Source organism: Passer montanus, unplaced genomic scaffold, assembly GCF_014805655.1.
Source record: "Passer montanus isolate IOZ18808 unplaced genomic scaffold, ASM1480565v1 scaffold39, whole genome shotgun sequence".
Lineage (NCBI taxonomy): Eukaryota > Metazoa > Chordata > Aves > Passeriformes > Passeridae > Passer > Passer montanus.
The window spans coordinates 6924909-6941518 of record NW_024368707.1 but is presented as its reverse complement, the minus strand read 5'-3'; the positions used below and the strand labels follow the sequence as shown (position 1 = coordinate 6941518).

The 16610-nt window shown below is 41.8% G+C and overlaps 1 protein-coding gene across 1 annotated transcript in view; it reads left to right on the top strand.

The window, feature by feature from the left end:
• The first annotated feature begins 1548 nt into the window (after positions 1 to 1548).
• MAN1A2 (mannosidase alpha class 1A member 2) overlaps positions 1549 to 16610 on the top strand; it is a 134302-nt gene continuing 119240 nt past the window's right edge. Inside the window, exon 1 of the mRNA XM_039717890.1 lies at positions 1549 to 1856. Coding sequence (XP_039573824.1) covers positions 1549 to 1856 — 308 coding nt within the window. The remainder of the gene's footprint in view (positions 1857 to 16610) is intronic.

The following is a 16610-nucleotide window of genomic DNA, read 5'->3' as shown; positions in this document are numbered from 1 at the left end:
TATCCAACCTGCATTGCTCAGATTCCAGCTGCTGTGACAGGGATCAAGGCACCCCACTCAGGGGCATTGGCAGCATTTGTGGTACTGGAAACCACTCTTGGCTGTGTGTCTGCTTAGTCTACCTGCAGGACACGTGTCTCGATGCTTTCTCTCTCACTTTCTTTGTGTATTTACACCTCTAGATGGGATTCCTCTTCCTTCTGGAGCTTGTCTCAGCGGGAAGGTTTCCTGCAGGGAGCTGCTGCCTGCTGCTTCAGTTCAGTTCTCATCCTGTCACTCCCACCCAAAGCTGGGGTTGCCGCCTGCACCTGGGAAGGACTTCTGGAGGACTTCTCTCCAGCCCAGTTAGCTTCACTTCAGCAGGCTGAGCTGACCTGTTCTCTCCCCTGCCTTTACACTTCCTTGGCTGTGATTCAGATTTGGCTGCCACGTTCACTAAGCAGACACTGGTCTCCGTAATCTGGGAATACCTGAGTCTCCAGTGTTGTTAAACCTTTGTAACGTGGAAAACACCTTACTCTGAAAAAAGCTGCAGGTGCAACTTGTTTCCCAAATTTCTGAACCGACTTTTGTTCTGTGCCCTCCACTGAATCTGGTTCCTGCAGCTCTCTTGGCCAGGTCTTTCCTTTTGCTTTTGCATGAAACCCTGTCATGGGGCCCTGTCTTATGGGGCGCCCAGGATGACTTCCTAGAGATGCCTTAGTCCAAACCCCCTGCCAAGGCAGGGTCACCTGGAACAGTGTGCAAATAATGGAGCAGGAATGCCTCCAGGTGGGCTTTCAGTGTCTCCAGAGAGGGGAACTCCATGGATCTCCATGAACACCCTGTTCCAGTGCTCAGTGGAATTAAGTCCTTCCTCCTATTTCGGTGAAACTTCTTGTGCTTCAAATCGCCACTGCTCCTTGCCCTGTGGCCGGGCACCAGAGGAAAGAATCTGGCACCATCCTCTAGGATGCACCCACCGCTGAGATATTTATGTGCATTAACGGGATCCCCTCTCGGCCTCCTCTAGACAAAACAGGCCCCGCTCCCGCAGCTCCCTCGTAAGAGAGATGCTCCAGCCGCCTCAGCATCTTTGTGGCCACCCATGGCCCCTCTCCCGAAGCCGCCTGTCCGTGTGGCGTTTCTCCCCGGGACACACGGGCTCCTTATCCTTATCCCGGTCCCGGCCCCGCTCCCCGCGGGGGCCGCGCGGGCCCCCGGCTCCCCGCTGCCGCTCGTCCCGCAGCCCCGCGGCCGCGGAGCTCGGGGAGCGCCGCTGACCGGAGTCGCTCGCTCGGGCCCGGCTGGCCCCGCGGCGAGGGAGGGAGGGAAGGAAGGAGCGAAGGGGGCGCGCAGGTAGCGGGGCGACCGCGCCCCGGCCCGAGCCCCCGTGGGGGCGGGGGCCGTCGGGGCGGCCCGGCCTCCCCCCCGTGCTCCCTTCCTCCGGCGCCCGCGGGGAGGATGGTGATGGTGCAGCCGCCCGCAGCCCCCGAGCCGGGCCGGGGCCGCCCTCCGCGGGGGCTGAGGGGATGAGCCGTGCCCCGCCGGGGGGTCGCTAGCGGAAGGATGACCACTCCCGCCCTGCTGCCGCTCTCCGGGCGGAGGCTGCCCCCGCTGAACCTGGGCGCCTCCGCCTTCCCGCACCACAGGGCTACCTTGAGACTCTCCGAAAAATTTATCCTGCTCCTTATTCTTAGTGCCTTCATCACCCTGTGCTTCGGGGCGTTCTTCTTCCTCCCCGACTCCTCGAAGCACAAGCGCTTTGACCTGGGCTTGGAGGATGTGCTCATTCCCCACGTGGACACCAGCAAAGGGGGCAAGAACCTCGGCGGCTTCCTTATCCACGGGCAAGGGCACGACGAGCACCGGCACAGGTGGGTGCCTCGCTCGCCGGGAAGGGAGCGGGACCGGTGACCGGGAGATCCCTCTAAAATAGGTCCTTCCCGCGCTGCTGTCCCTCCTCTCGCCGACATCCTCGTGTCTCCCCAACGTGTATCAACTTCTGAGCGCTAGCCTTGTGTCCCCCAGCTGCCATATGTAGCTGTGGCTCCGTGTTGCCTTCCCCGGTGTGAATTTAGCCTTCGGGCGAGCCAGAGCTGGGAGGGCAAATACGAGGTGTTCTCCAGTGGCTGATTTATTTTCTCACCCTAGTCAATTCCATTCATCAGCCATGGAAGGAAGGGGGTTAAGTTATGGCATTTGTGGAGGCAGTATAAGTGACTGAAAAACTGCTGCATCCATTCCACAGCTATTATGTGCTTATTCAAAACAGCTGCTTGTTGCTGAATAGTGCACAAGAACTTTGATCTGAAAAAGACTTCATGCTGTGATCCAGAGGCTGTCAGCCTCTGACGTGCAGGACACAGAACTAGTGCAGATGGCACAATTGCCTTTTTCTGGCCCTTAAAATCACTTGCTCTAATGTTAATCCAGAAGGTTGAAGGTGCCGGTGGCTGAGTTTCCTTAATTGTATTTGCCAGTGTAAAGAAATCACAGATAAAATAAAAGTATCAAGGGTAGATATGCTGTATCAACAGCTTTTGGGGGGCCACCTAAAGCTTTGTGTGGTGCAAGCCTCTAAATGTTCAGGACTGAATCATGTGAAATTAAGCATTCAAAACAGAGGTAAAAAACCTTAAATGATGATTATACAGTATATTTGCTTCTAACAGTTCAGTTGCCTAAATCCTACCCTGCTGTCTGCATCTTAATGAGGCTGACAGATATCTCTTCACTGTCAAAGATGTATTAAAATATGATGGTGGGTGATAAAATACCTGCTTTTCTATACTCAAATTAGTAATACAGGGAATTTTAAAGAAAGGTTATTTATGCTGATAGTGTTCCTTTGGAAACAGCTGAAAATATATCTTACTGGAATAAGAATTATTTAAAGGTTATTTGTATGAGATTAAATGGAGAGGGTTTAATTTACTTCTTTATAACTCTTAACAGATTAATAAAAAGAATATGTGAATACTATGGTATTTTTCCTTAAGGCGTCTTCACTGTTGGATGTCTTGGGGCACTTAACATGAGTCCTTTCTCCCTCTCTGAGAGGGCATGGGTACTTAATATTTAACAAGGACTTATTTTGTCTATGATGTTAATTGCTGGTGTGGTTAAACACTGCATTAAACATAGGTTTAGACAGTCTCTCATATGCCTTTGATGTTCTTGCCTTTCACTGTGTGGGTTTATTTTATTTTTTTTGTGTGTGTGTGATCTTATTTTTTAGCTTCCTCAGTCCCTGTGGCACATGCAGTCAAAATCAGTTTCTAAAATATAGGACAGATGAAACAAAAAGAAGAGTTCAGAAATGTTCAAAACTCCAGCTGTGGCTGTTGTACCTTGTGTTGCCCAGTAGATGGGCTGTAGAAAAAAGGAGTCTGTTAATAGTGATAGTTCATATGAATCCTTTCCGGGTTCCCTCTTTTAGTTTCTGAGGCCACAGCTTTAGGAATGAAGTACTACTTCTTTGTGTGTTGTGTGTAGATAACCAGTAGCTTACAACTGTCAGAGCTAAATGCATTTTGGTTGTCTGAGATCTGTTCTTAAACAAAGTGGTTATCCTGACATCAGCTGTCCTATGGTTCCTGTATTGCTGTGGCTGTGTGTGCCTCCCACCTGCCCTCCATCCAGAATTTCCCTGTCATGTTCATTTTTTGAGTTATTTGAGCAAGAATAGTTATTATTCCTGTTGTTTTAGCTTTGCAAACCATGCATATCTTATCTACTTAAAAAGCCTGCCTGCTTAACCTGCTTGTAAGACCCTTGTGTGAATGTCACAATATGCATTGTGAAGCAAGGTTATGTGCTTTACTTTTGAAGCAGCTTTGTCTGATCACCACAGTTTTATCAACGGGCTATTTGCCATCAGCTTGGGGCTGATGTGGTTGTTTACCATAATGGAAAACACATGCTGCCATTTTCATTGTGGAGTTCTTGCTCCTGGATTGCAGGGACATTGACAGATGGTATTTTGAGAAAGTGTAGGATCTTCAGTGGTGAGCTATGGATTACTTCTTGTTGCAGTTTGGGATGTAAAAATTTGTTCTGCTTACTAGCAAGGGGGAAAGTCAAGCATCAGCTACTTTGTAAGTGTTGTTTTTTGAGTGAGGCAGAGGAGTTGGGGTACAAAAGGTCAAGAGAAATTAACCTAATCCTAATATGAAGAAGGATGCAGTCTAAAATGTGAAGGGTGAGGATGGATTGATAAACTGTTTCCAGAAATTGAGGGGCTTCAGAACTAATTGGATCAAAGGTCATTCATATGACGTATGCACTTGATTATGAAGTGACAGATGTTTTGATTAAGTCACTAAAAAGGAAAGTGTTTCTTCTGTGAATGCTGGTATTGATGTCTGTCAAATGGTAAAACACACATCTTATTATACTGCTCCCTTAGTATATAGGCTATAATATTTTAATGCCCATTTTGCCTTACTCAAGTCTGTAGTTTTGTAGGCTACTGGAAAGTATTTGTATTTCTATCTTCTAGAAAAGTGCAGCATTTTTCTTCGAGAAAAATGTAGGTAGAAAATCACTGTAAAAACCATGCTTTAGTGTTGGGTGTGCAAACAATGGCTCCCACTGGACTTTCTCTGTATTCCTTGTGTTGCTTTCCCACCTCTTCCCCTGGGCACCCTTGACATTCTTGAGTGCTTTTATTTTTATTGTTACAGTGGTTACCCCTTGCTGACATTAGCTTTACATCTTCCATTAAATTGTTTTCTTTACTACTCCTGTCTTTTCCAGGCAGAAAAATTGGGGGGGAGGGGGGAAGCCCTACTGCCTTCCTGATGGTCTTAAATATTTATTCAAGAATTACAATGTTCTTGCCTATCTCCAGAGAAAAACACATTTCTTCTAAGAAGATGGTTAAAATCTGGAGTAAAACTGCAGTTTGTGTTTGGGAAATGGATGGGCTGTACTGCAAGGTAATTCTCACTTTCAGCTATTCATTTCATCTGTAAGCTCTTCCTGCAGGGTAGTGCATGGGGAATGAGTGAGTAATGTTGGGAAGGTGTACCACAAATTTTTGCCTTTGAGAGGAGGGAGAGTGGAAAGGATTAGTCCAGGACTCTAGGAAGATATGTGCATACACATATCACAGTTTTAAAAAATCAATTTCATTTCCTGAAAATGAATTTCTTTCCATTTCAAATAGAATATTGCAGAGATTCTGGAGCGAGAGCTGCATGGTTTTGAAGACGCATCTTGCCAAACAAACTTGTGTAGCACTCAAAATTTGTTACATGATTTTAGATAACTGAAATTTTTCCCTTGCCACACAAAGATACTTAAGGTGTTTCTTACTACCCAGTTACTTTTCAAGTATCTGTGATGTTGCTTTATTCAGTACCAGATCTAAAAGATAGCTCTGGAAGTGAACCAAAACATTCCTATAGCTTCTTTGCATCTGATGCAAATGAATGAGAATGCAAATGCCCTGTAATCTCCTTGATTTCTCAGATTTTTTAAAAATAAGATTATCAGCAATATGTAAATTGAGAAGACTTGATTCTTTAATGATCTGTCAAAGCAGCTGCTCTCTGTATTACTTGACAAAAGCTAAGGCCGTTTCTGTGGTGAAAGTATATTAATCTTAGAGGCAGCTAATAATGTAATTTTATGAGCTCACAGCTACTTTGTAGCAGCAGTTGGACTGCTGTTGGGCAAACAGTTCAATCCTTCAGAACTTGTGAAGATGTATCTTCAGCTGCTGAATTCCTGTGTATCACTTCAAGTCAAAATTTCTGTCTGCCTTAAAAAAAAACCTTACCAACCTCATCAGGTTGACAGCAGCTGCTGCTAATACAAGTGCCCACCTCAATGGCCTTGGCCTCTGTGTGGCAGTGGGTATGGATCAGTTTAAATCAAGCTTTTGACTCTGTTTCTGGAATGCTGAGGAATACAGGCCGCTGTGTTATGCAAAGATGGAAGCTCTGTAGTCTGATGTGATGAGTTGTGGGTCAGCAGCTGTTTGGCAATAGCCTAAAAGTGCTCTTTCTCCTGTTGCTCAGTATGTGGTTTTCTCTTTGGTAGTAGCAGTGGCTGTCTCTACTCTGAGGAGGTTGAAGTAACAAAAATTATTCTATTGGTCTTAATTTCTTCTTCTAATTTCTGCAGTTTTTTAAAAAAGAAACATGAAAAGCTTAATATGCTTCTTTTGAATCCCTTTATCTTTCATCTATATTACTTAGTTAGCTATAGTAAAAGTGGGCAGAGGAGATAATTTAGCTTCTATTACTCAGTGGGATCAGTTTATTCTGTCATCTTCTGCCATGCCACTGAGTATAAAACTGCATAAAACTCTTTGCTCTTCCTTTCCAACTTTACTTGAGGCACAGTTCATTAACGTAATTAAGAGTATTTGTTATTGTGATTCAGGAAATCTGTTTTTTTCCCCTGAAAAATCAGGAGCCACTCTAGTGTCTGCACCCCAGCTCCTATTCCATTCAATTTTTCAGTGGATGAGATTGAGCCTGTCTTTAGAGCAGACTCCCCACAGTCTCTCTAAAATGTGGCACTGATTTTAAGCTGAGATGCTTGATCTAGAAGCAAGGATTTTCTGGAGTGCCACATTCAGCAAATGCAAGTCCTCATGGTGACACCTCTGGAGCCTGTGAGGGCAGGATAGTGCATTCCAAGTGCATTCAGTCAGAGAAACCTCTTGTATATCTAGGGTGACGTTGAGGTGTAACTGCCTGGTGTCACTCTTCACCTGCTGAAGCTTCTGCAAGAGCACTGACCCTCTTTATTTGAAGACTTTTCTTAGCTAGAGTTTTTAGTTTTTAGTAGTTTTTCTCTGGAGCCTGTGTTGAGAGGAGACTTGAGAGATGATGCTGATACTTGAAGAACTATGGGAGTTTGATGTCTTCTGGAGTGCCCACATTATAGCCTTAAATTTAATTGGGATTTTCGCTGAAGTTGCACTGGACAGTGGGAGAGATGCCCTCTTGGATTATTTCTAAAGTTTTGCTGAAATTAGTGCTTTATGTTGGAGGCTGAGAAATACTTTCAACTTTGAAATACAAAATGCAAATTTTAGACCATCTGTTTAGATGTCCTCCCTCCTCCCCCCCCAATCTGCTGAGCAGCCTACATCATATGTATAGTGCTGCTTTCTTCATGTTCTCTTGCTGTACTTCAGTTAGTCAAAGTATTTCCTGTATTATGAAAGAGAGGAGTTGAGTGCTGATATTCTCCAGTTCTTACCCTTTCCAGTAAAAAAACCCAAAAAACGAACTTGTTGGTTTTCTGCATGATCTACACTTTGTGTACATGATGGGAAACAATCAGGCGTGGGAAAACTGCAGAAAGCCTGCTGGCTGGATTTATGCCAGCTAGTGGGTGGAAGGCAGTAGCAATTTGGTTCATTTGGAGTTTTGTAGATTAAAATCTCAGAAGAACTTTAGCATAAATGTGGGTTGCTTGATGATGGTAGCAGTGCAGGCAGTAGTAAGCAGTGTGGCTAGTTGTGGGCATACTGCACTACAAGAGTTCCCCCATCTTCTGATGCTTTCAGTTTCCTTTTGTAAATACAAACATCTTGATCCTACTGGGCTAGTTCTGAGTTATGGGTTTTTTCTTCCTTACAACAAATATTACCAAACTTGTAATTAGTTTTACATACATGTGTGGTATGTGTATGTGTTTTCATAACAATTCAGCTGAGGCTGAATATGGGCAAAGAGGACAAATTTTGTAATGCCTTTCTTCTTATGTCCATCCCTAAGAAGCCTGTAAAATTCTAAACGTGGTCAGTGCTTTTATTCCACCATCCTTCACTTTTAATTATTGCAGCTCTCGATGTTGAGAAAAGTCTGGTCTCATGGGTAGACAGCTGTTTCTCACAGTTATTCAGGCTAACAGAGTAGGAACTTGGGGACACATGTTTGGGTATAGCTTGTGGGATTTGTTCTTTTCCCTTCATTTTCAGAAGCAGGCTCAAGTGAGTGCTGTCATCTGTCTTAATTCAGTAACTAGATTATCACTTTTTTACTGAATTAAGGGTTCTGTTGCAAGCAAACTGTGGGGAGAGGGGTGCTCAACAGGCCAATAAGCCAGTAAGAGGCAAGAAAGGGAAAAAATAAGTGCTTTTTTCCTGCCACCTCAAACCTTGCAATAAAAAATCCGAGTGCTCCAAATGTCCTGTATGCCTGTAACTGTTTTATTTAGAGTGAATACATGTATTCATGGGGGGGGAAGATTGGGAAAAGTTTTGGTGACTAAGTTCTTGTCATATATTTGCTCATAAAATCTGTAGGCTTTTGATTCCTTTTGTCTTTATATTGTCTAATCTAGTGCCCACTATAGAGCAAATTATGTAACTTCATCTGTTCAGTCAAGGATGTGGAGGTTCTGTATTATTTTTCAGCTCTACAAATACTAAATGATAAACAGTAAGGAGATAACTTCCCATAATGGGAACTTCCATTCCTTCCACTCTTGTTTTTTAGAGTACCTAACCAGGTACACTAGCATTTCTAAAATCTAAAAAGAAAAAAAAAAAAGCTGAGAGGATAAGTTAAAAAGTAACCTGTAATATTCTTTTGTCATCTAGAGACTGCTTTTGAAAAGTCTTTTTGGCGTGTCTGGGAAGCCGGCAAAGTTTATGTGGACATGCTGTGGACACATTGTAGCTCTCACTGATGTTCTCTATTCCCTCCTTTTCCCCAGTCAATCAGCAGCAAAGGGTGACCTGTTGGAATTACATTTCTCTATCTTATGTGTCCTGGTGCTGAGGGAAGTGCCTTAATTGGGAGCAGTGCTGAAGGAAGGATCACAGAGCCCAAGAGTAGCTTGTGGTACTTCTGCTGCTGTGTAATTTTGAGCCAGCCACAGCATGAGACTTCTGTTCTTCACTGATTGTTAGAGAAGGGTGGTTGGAAAGGAATGCTGTGGTAAGGAAAACCTGGGTTTTGTGGCATAGCAGTAGCAACGGGGTTTGTTTACTGAAGTAGTGGAAAACATTGGGACAGAAAGCTAAAGGCCATTCATGTTTGAAATACAGGGGTGTGTTAGTTTTGTTTCTCAGAGGATTTATTTGCCCAAACATTGAATCATATTTGTCATTCTGTCTTGCTGTCTTTGTTCTTTTAAATATTCTTATGATGCACACCTGTGAACTGGATTACCTTGCATATTGTATTCAGCATCAGTTTTGTTAATGTTTGATGTGCTCTGTTACTTGTTAGTTAACTCTTAACCCACCAGAGGATTTTGGAAGTGCTTCTCCAGCTCCTTGTAGCAGCAGTGCCATTGCAGCTTCCAGTAGCCAGTTAGGCTATTTTCTGTGACTCTATTTGAGAGAGCAAGTTTGAGGTTTTCACTAGGCTTAACATTATGTAATCTGATCAGTATGGCATGAGCAAAATTATAGTTTTAAGGGAGTGCATGTGACGAAAGTATTTTCTTGCTATATAAAGCTCTAAGAGCTCCTCAGTGAGATTACTTTGTGTCTGTTAACCAGCATGCAGAAGTGTCAATTTTCACAGAATCCTAGAACAGTTTGGGTTGGAAGGTATCCGAAAGAGCATCAATTATAAACTCCCCTTCCAAAAGCAGAGACACCTTCCACTAGACCAGGTTGCTCAAAGCCCCATACAGCCTGGTCCTGAACACTTCCAGGGATGGGGTATCCGCAGGTTTTCTGAACAACTCATTCCAGTGCCTCATCCCCCTCACAGTAAAGAATTTCATCCTGACATCTTATCTAAACTTGTTTCAGTTTAAGGCCATTCTCCCTTATTCGATCACTACACGCCCTTGTAAAAAGTCCTTCTCCAGCTTTTTTGTAGGACCCCTTTTGGTACTGGAAGGCTAGTAGAAGGTCTCCATGGAGCTCACTCCATGTTGAATCAACCCCAGCTCTCTCAGCCTGTCTTCATAAAAAGCTGTTCCAGCTTTTTCTGTATGCTAGTACCCATTTGGAAGTCTTTTGCATGATTACATTCATCTCAGCCCACTCCATGTTGAATCAACCCCAACTCTCTCAGCCTGTCTTCATAAAGAGCTGCTCCAGCTTTTTCTGCATGCTAGTACCCATTTGGAAGTCTTTGCATGATTACATTCATCTCAGCTGAGTTTTAGCACTGTTTGTAGGTCAGCAAGGCATCTGAAGCTTGCACAGACAAGCTGTGTAAGTATTTTCTCAGTAATTTCTTGTCATATCTCTCTGTGACCTGCTGGCATGTTTTAAGGCTAAAGTGTACTATCAGGCCACTTAAGAGCAGGTGACCATCAGTGGTAAATCAAACGAATCCAATTTGCTTTTTATTGGATCAACGTGAATGTACTTACAAAGTGTGAGAAAAACATACTGTTTGTGGGAGCAGTATATCCCTTAAATCCCTTAGTGGGAATGGGAAGATCACATCTTCTTGCTTTGATTGTCCTGCTGGATAAACAAACCTCTGGTGAATATACTGGGTTCTATTCCTGGTTTAGGTTTGTTGGCAAGTAAGAATAGCTTACAGCCATGTGCTGTTTCCTCAGCAGATTTTTCTGGATATGTTGCTGTCTTTACCAACGTATTGCATTTGGAAGGCTATTTGCTGTTCTTTCAACACAAGATAGAGGATCTGCTTTTGCTCCAAAATATTTGCATCCTTTCTGCAGTATATTTAGAGAATCATAATCCATAGCGGACTTTCTGGACCACAAACTTCTTATTTGTTTTGATTACTTTTATGAAATAAATGTTGCTGTGACTTTAAAAATAAAACTTGAAAGAAGACCTGTCACTCTCTTAGGTTGTTTGAGATGGCAGTAGTGGGAAAGATGCTTAGAGAAGAGGGAAGTTATTTGCTGGTTAAGATGCAATATTTCAATATTTCTTCCCCCGCTTTTTTTTTTTTTTTCCCCTCACAGAAAGAAAGTATTTTGTCTTGAAAAAATGATAGCATGAAGTAGCTTGACTTAGAACCGTGTTTCTAGTGACCTTTTAAATCTCTTAATCAGTTTTATCTTGGAAACACTGATGACTATTTAATTCTAAACTTAATAATTGCAGATGATGCAAGCATGTGTTTTTCCAGTACTGTAATCACACATCCTTAGTTTCCTAAAGGCATCTGTTCTGTTGTCACTGGCTTCTCTTTGAGTGGAAAGTGTTCTCCAAGTGATTAAGTAACACATGTAGTGAATTCTGAATTGCAATGCACAGTGTTCTGGAGAAGAAAATATTGCAGAGGTGGAAGAGGCTCTTTCGTCGTGGAGTTCTGATGTTATAAGGACTATAATGGAAATTCAGATTTCTAATTTGTGAATAAATCTGCCTTCTACAGAGAGTAGAAGTAGTAGTTTGTAATACAGACATTTTCCAATAAGCAGAAAAAAATCAGAACAAATGGGAAATAATGCAAGCAATTAAATAAAACTTTAACTTCAGTTTTATCACTGTCTTGCACATATTTTTAACTGATTGTTACTGTGAACTGTTCTGATTTAGCTACTTAAAAACAGTCAAGCTGGATCTGCTAATTGTTACACTTGTTAAATTGCTCTAGATCCATGCAGCGAAAAATTCAAAGAGTTTCGCCATTACACCTGTTTTTATGTGAAATTAGTTACTTTTTCAAATCCCAGATGCTGGAAGGGAACTTAACTGCTCTTTGGTAGCTGTAACACTGATAACTAAGAATTTTTCTAGTTTTGTATCATGTCTGGGAACTTTGTCAGTTTGAGGGTCTGATACCTATGGAAGGATACCAAGGTATCTGTGTGTGTGGTATCTATAAACTGCCCAGTGAGGTGGATAGTCAGTTGTCACTGCCATAATTTAATTTCTTGAATGTCAAACTTCAAAGCCAGTGGCTAAGGAGTTGACTGATACTGTACTGGGAGTTTTTATGAATAACTTCTGTATGAACTTGGTTCAGTATTCTCTTGAGGAGATAGAACATGATGATCGGAAATAATTCAGAGTTGTGTTGGTAACCAAAGGAAGCTCTTTTGTGAAAATAAGACCAAAATTCACTCAAATCCCTACCAAAAACCAAACAATAAACCCTGCCATCGCTCCATCATTATTCTTGGTATTCCTTAATGTGAAAAAGATTTGAGGTTCTCTTCCACCAGAGTTTTTTCTGACTGGCTTTTACTTAGCCCCATGTTGGCATTGCAGGGTTTGGCAGCTGCTTGCTGGTCAGAGTAGGCAATGGGAACAGTTCATTGACTCACTAAGCCAAGTGCCTGATGGTGACTTTGTTCTTGTGTGTGTTGGTGACACAATGGAATTTTTGTGGTTGTGTTACAAACACTCCATGTGAACCCCAGGTCCTTAGTTTGGTCCAGGTTTTATACATCTGTGGTCGTTTGATATGATTGTTTTGATTTCCATAAATCACTTGAGCACTAATTTTATTCAGATGGATTTGCTGTTGCAGTTATGCATTGCCGTTTGCTTGACACCCTGTCTCCCCTCTTCAGACATAATTTTCTCGGAATAGCATTTGGCCATCACACTACAGTGGGACTAGATCATCCAATCTACTCCTATTACAAAGAAAAATGAGTCTTGACATATTCGTGTCAATTTGGCAAGATGCCTGAATCATTATGCTCAATGAAATATGTGACATTTCAAGTGGGAATGTAACCTGCAGGAACACTCGCCGGAGAAACTTGAGGCAGCACAAGGAAAATGCCACCCCTACTTGGGCTGGGAGGTTCAGGTACTGACACAAGCCACCTGATCAGTGCTCATCACAAGATTGTGCTTTAGTCCATGAAGATATTTAATTTTGTTTAAAATTTTTCAGTCTCTAGAATTTGGTGGTGGTGGTGATCCTGGGAAAATTTAAAGAACCTTTTGAGTTTAAAAGGAAAAAAAAAACCACCTGGAAACATCTATGGAACTTCCTTTCGTATGGTAACAAGTTAACCAACTAGCAACTAGCCCAAACTCCAAAGCAGTGTGTGTAACTTTTGAGTCAGTTGTAATTACATGCTGTTCTTTGGTTCTCTAACAAATTTGTTTTGAACTTTCATGGATTCATAGGGTGGAATTTTTAGGAAAAAAGCAGGCTGTCTAATATTGCCTAGTGTTTTAGTAACTGGAAAATATATGGAAGCAAAAAAAAATTTGTACTTCTTAAATATGATGCTTAACAAATTAATTTTTCTATATCTGAATTCTTTTAAGAAGAAAAATTCCTGGAGCCTGTACAGACTGTAAGTAGAATTCTTCCAAGCTGTCTTCAAAAAATTGCCTTAAACTCCATCAGCCGTAACCTTGCTCTTTCTAGCTTTAAAGTGTATTCAGTAATGCTTAAAATAGAATGCCTTTTGAGATTTAGAAACTCTTATATTTACATCAAACTGTTCAAACACATTTGTGGCAGATGGTTTTTGGTTTTGTATTTTATTTTCAGTTTCTGCTTTACCTTTTCTTTTTATAGAATTGTTCACTGATTTTTAGCAATTTGACCCTACTGCTTTCAGTTCAGTGCTCAACAGTTGAAATAAAACAGGGCAGTGAAGTGGCAAGGGCTATGCAGTGGCTCTCTAGTCCACAACTTCTAAAAGAAGCAGCATCATCTTCTCTGCTCTCTAGAGATGGAAAAGCTGGGAAGGGAGGAAAGGATAGGAAGAGTTGGATTGAAGTGTAACCCAGAAATTTTTCTTTATTCCTTTATACCAGTGGGTGACTTTATGATGCTGAATTGTATCCCCATTCATTGTTTAGCCCAGAAATAAGTTTTGCACCTTTAAAATAGATCTGAAGGTGAAGAGGGAGAGAAGAAGCAGTGGAATGTCTGAGGTGGCTGTATTCAAAAACAAAGGGATAAGAGCTTCAGCCTGCTCTCTCAGGGATGGTATTGTCTGCAGCATGGACAGCAGGAGAGGGCTCTCCTTTGCTTTTAGTTAGTTTTTTTGCGAGCTGGGGCAGAGGAGTTCCCCAAAATGTGGCTTTTCTCTTTGTTGGAACTGATGAGCCTTGCTTTGGAGCAGAAAACCCAGAGAAACCACCGGGAGCTCATGGCTGTAGCCTACCGGGGCCTGGGACTCGGCATTTTCCAGCACTGGAGAGATGGATAAGAGACTGAGTGAGCTGAGCCACATCCCATGAAAAGGACTTTCTGCATTTGCCATCTCTTCAGAATAATGAGAAGTTCCATTGTTTAATATTACTCATTTTTCCATGTTTTGAGTACTTTGCTTGTTAAATAAACAGGTTTTTTTCCACTTTTCTAGAAGGAAATATTTTTCTCCTGAATGGGGTGAGGGAGGGGCCACTTGAATTCGCTTTCTAGAGGGACCACTTTGGAGGTTTGCTCCCTAAATTTGCCCTAAACCATGACAGCTGTGCTGTTTTTCACATCACAGTCTTTGCCCCAGCCTTTTTCCTTCAAAGGCTTGGTGTGGTCCTGAAATGTGTTGTGATGATGGATGGGTGATACTGCCTCTTTTAACCTGTTGATAATGACTGAACTTTAACCTCTGAGAAGAAGGAATGAGTAAAAGTGTCCATAAAAAAAAAAAGAAAGCCTCAGGAAAGGAAGTTACATTAGGCTTTTATACCCATCTTAAATACCATGTTTTGTGTTATTTATTTTGTCCCATACCTTCTTTCTGGAATCCAAAATGGTGACTGATGGTGACATAATATTTATTGGGGAGGGAATAAAAACTTCCATTTCCTAGTCTGAGTGCTTAATTTTGCAGTGTCTTTATTTGAGAGTTGGAAAGAACTTCCAGCTAATATTGTCTTCCATGCAGGACATTGGCTGCAAGGACATGACCTTTTGCCAGACCATTAGTCTTGAGAAATAGAGTCCGTCTTTAAAATTGCCATGGGTGGGTGTTCGGCATCTTCTACTGTGCACAAAGGTTCTTCCAGCAGGAGATACACAGCAATTATTTACTGGCTCATGCAGAGAGCCTAGCCAGTTAGGCAATTTACTGTGGATTAATGTGCTTACCAGCTCAAGGAGTCCCTGCTGGCCTGGAAGGTAGAAGGTAGGAAAATACCGGACTTCTTTGATCTTGGATTGGGTTGATTCTTGATCTTGCTGAGTCAACATGTTTCAGCTCCACTTTTTTCTTAGCTTTTATGCCTCTTTTAATCAATATTTTTCTCTTGAATTAAGTTAGTGTTACACTCTTTTTCTTACCTTTTGTGGCTTACAGCGGTGAGAGACTCCTCTTATAAAGCACCAGTTTATTTTTGGAGGAGCTCAGCCCAAGCTCACACTGGATTTTTGGGTGGTAAAAGAGTACAATTCTTGGTTTGGTGATCTTGGGACTGTGTGCTTGTTTACTCTGGACCAGTGTATTTGAAACTATTAGATCTGAACTCAAAATAAACATGACTTTGTTGCCTACAGCCAGTGAAGTGAAGGAAGGGGTTGTGGGTCTTTTTCCATTTCCAAAACTTTCATTAGTCAAATTCACAGTGTTATCCTGCTTGAGTCATCTCTTTCTTAATTATGTGCTGTTATAGTCTGGATGTATTTGTTAGTGAAATGAACTCTTTTTCATGAATGAGGTAAGAACATTGCCATAATAATTTTAAGTAATGAAACAGATTTTAATTTAATCTTGAAGGAATCAAACATGTAACTACAACTATCCATGAACTGCACTTTGTTGTTGGGAATTCAGGAATGTGTACATGGTGGTGGTAGAGGAGGAAAAAATTAGAATTTACATGCTGGATGCATGTTATTTTCTTCTGCAAATGAACAGAGGAAATCAACACTGTGTATTATGTATGTACTGTTTCTAAATCTCTCTGGAAAACTTGAGATGTTATTGTTGAAGACAATTCAAAAATCCAATTGCTGAGACATTTTATACTCCCAGCTCCCCCACTGTTCTAGATTTGTGTTTTGGGCTGTGGTACTTCTGTATGTTTTCTGTTTTGGTCAAGAGTAGTTTGTGTCCAGCTCATCTGCTGCTGCATCCATCTCAAGCCTGTATATGTTGCTTGTAAAACATGCTAGTATTAAAAGTATTTCACTGATACTGGAAATAGCACTGATAGCTTTAAATCAGCGTTTCATTGCATTAGCTTAATCTGTTAAGATTATGATAGGCTTGTGAAAACCACACATGGCAGTTCTAAATGTACATACTGCTGGAACATTGCTTATTTGCTGTATTTTGTTTCACTTCTTGTGTCCTGAAAATATTTTGATTGCAGATATATGTGAACAAAGATTTGCTCAGCAATTCCCGAAGAATGCCAAGTCATCTTTGATGAAATTATTTGTAACATGTTAAGAGTAGATTACACATCATAGTTTCTTCTCTTGTACTTTTTTTTTGCATTCCATGGTGTTTACTGTCATGATGCTACCTACCATCCTTACCTTGTTTATGGGTCAATGATTCCTTAGACTGCATCCTGGATTTTGATAACTGAGATGGCTTTCAACAGTGTTGTTTACTCAGTTGGGAAGACATTTCAGTTGGGAAATTATCTCTTGTGGAGTGAACCTTATCATTCATATTTTGTGCAGTTTAATCATGGAATGCAGCAAATGAGCAAACTCCTGCATAATTTGTGGCAATGATATCTCTATTCTTGAAGATATTTGGAAGCTTTCTGGATGTGATCCTGGGCAACCACCTCTAGGTGACCCTGCTTGAGCAGTGGGGTTGGATCAAATGAC